This window comes from Lupinus angustifolius, chromosome LG06 (assembly GCF_001865875.1).
Source record: "Lupinus angustifolius cultivar Tanjil chromosome LG06, LupAngTanjil_v1.0, whole genome shotgun sequence".
Taxonomy (NCBI): Eukaryota; Viridiplantae; Streptophyta; class Magnoliopsida; order Fabales; family Fabaceae; genus Lupinus; species Lupinus angustifolius.
Window position 1 is genome coordinate 17809365 of NC_032014.1, and position 1150 is coordinate 17810514.

At 41.1% G+C, this 1150-nt stretch overlaps 1 protein-coding gene across 1 annotated transcript in view; it reads left to right on the forward strand.

Annotated features, from left to right (window-relative positions):
- The window catches only part of LOC109350506, a 2686-nt gene extending 2641 nt beyond the window's left edge, over nucleotides 1-45 (forward strand). Inside the window, exon 4 of the mRNA XM_019591737.1 lies at nucleotides 4-45. Within this exon, the coding sequence (XP_019447282.1) occupies nucleotides 4-45 (42 nt within the window). The remainder of the gene's footprint in view (nucleotides 1-3) is intronic.

Consider the following 1150-nt stretch of genomic DNA (forward strand, 5'->3'; position numbering starts at 1 on the left):
TAGAAGAATGTGACATTTGTCAAAGGAACAAGTACTCGTCTCTAGCACCAGGGGGATTGCTCCAAGCTCTTCCTATTCCGACCCAAGTGTGGACTGATATTTCAATGGATTTCATTGGGGGTCTTCCAAGAGTGCAAGGGAAAGATACTATATTTGTGGTTGTGGATCGGCTAACCAAATATGCACATTTCTTTTCCCTTGGCCATCCTTTTTCTGCAAAGGAAGTAGCGGCTGTGTTTGTCGCAGGAGTAGTTAAACTACATAGGTTTCCTTCAACTATTGTTTCAGATAGAGATCCAATATTTTTGAGCTCTTTCTGGAAGGAATTATTTGATCTGGCAGGTACCCATTTGAAGTATAGCACCGCCTATCATCCTCAGACGGATGGGCAAACTAAGGTCGTCAACAAATGCCTAGAAACTTATCTTAGATGTTTTGTGGGTCCCAAACCAAAACAATGGTTGCAGTGGTTATCTTGGGCAGAATATTGGTTTAATACCAATTATAATGCCTCTATGGGCATGAGCCCATTCAAAGCTCTTTATGGTCGAGACCCCCCTACATTGATAAAAGGATGCTCGTACACTTCTAAGATTGAGGAAGTGAATCAGCTTTTGATTCAAAGAGATGCTATACTAACCGAATTGCACCAGAACCTTATGAAGGCTCAGAATCGGATGACAGTGCAAGCTAATAAACATTGAAGGGAGGTCCAGTTTGAGGAAGGGGATTGGGTTTAATTGAAGATTCAACCGTACAAACTCAAATCTTTGGCTTCTAGGTCTTGTGCAAAACTTTCACCCAGATTTTATGGTCCCTATCAAATAGACAGTCGAGTGGGTTTGGTGGCTTACAAATTAGTTCTACCGCCTCACTCCAAAATTCATCCGGTGTTCCATGTGTCATTATTGAAGAAGGCTTTGAAGCCAAATCAACAGCCTCAGCCCCTACCACCTTTATTGACGGAGGAATTAGAGTTGCAAGTCCAATCGCTTGCATCTAGCTAGTGGTCAGGATGATGCGAATGAGGTATATTCTAACACTTCATCTTCTTCTAATGACTCCCCTACATATGATAAATTTTATAATGCATTTGTTGAACTACATGAGGAATTGAAAAAGCTTGCTAGGATTAACATTGACAGAAAAT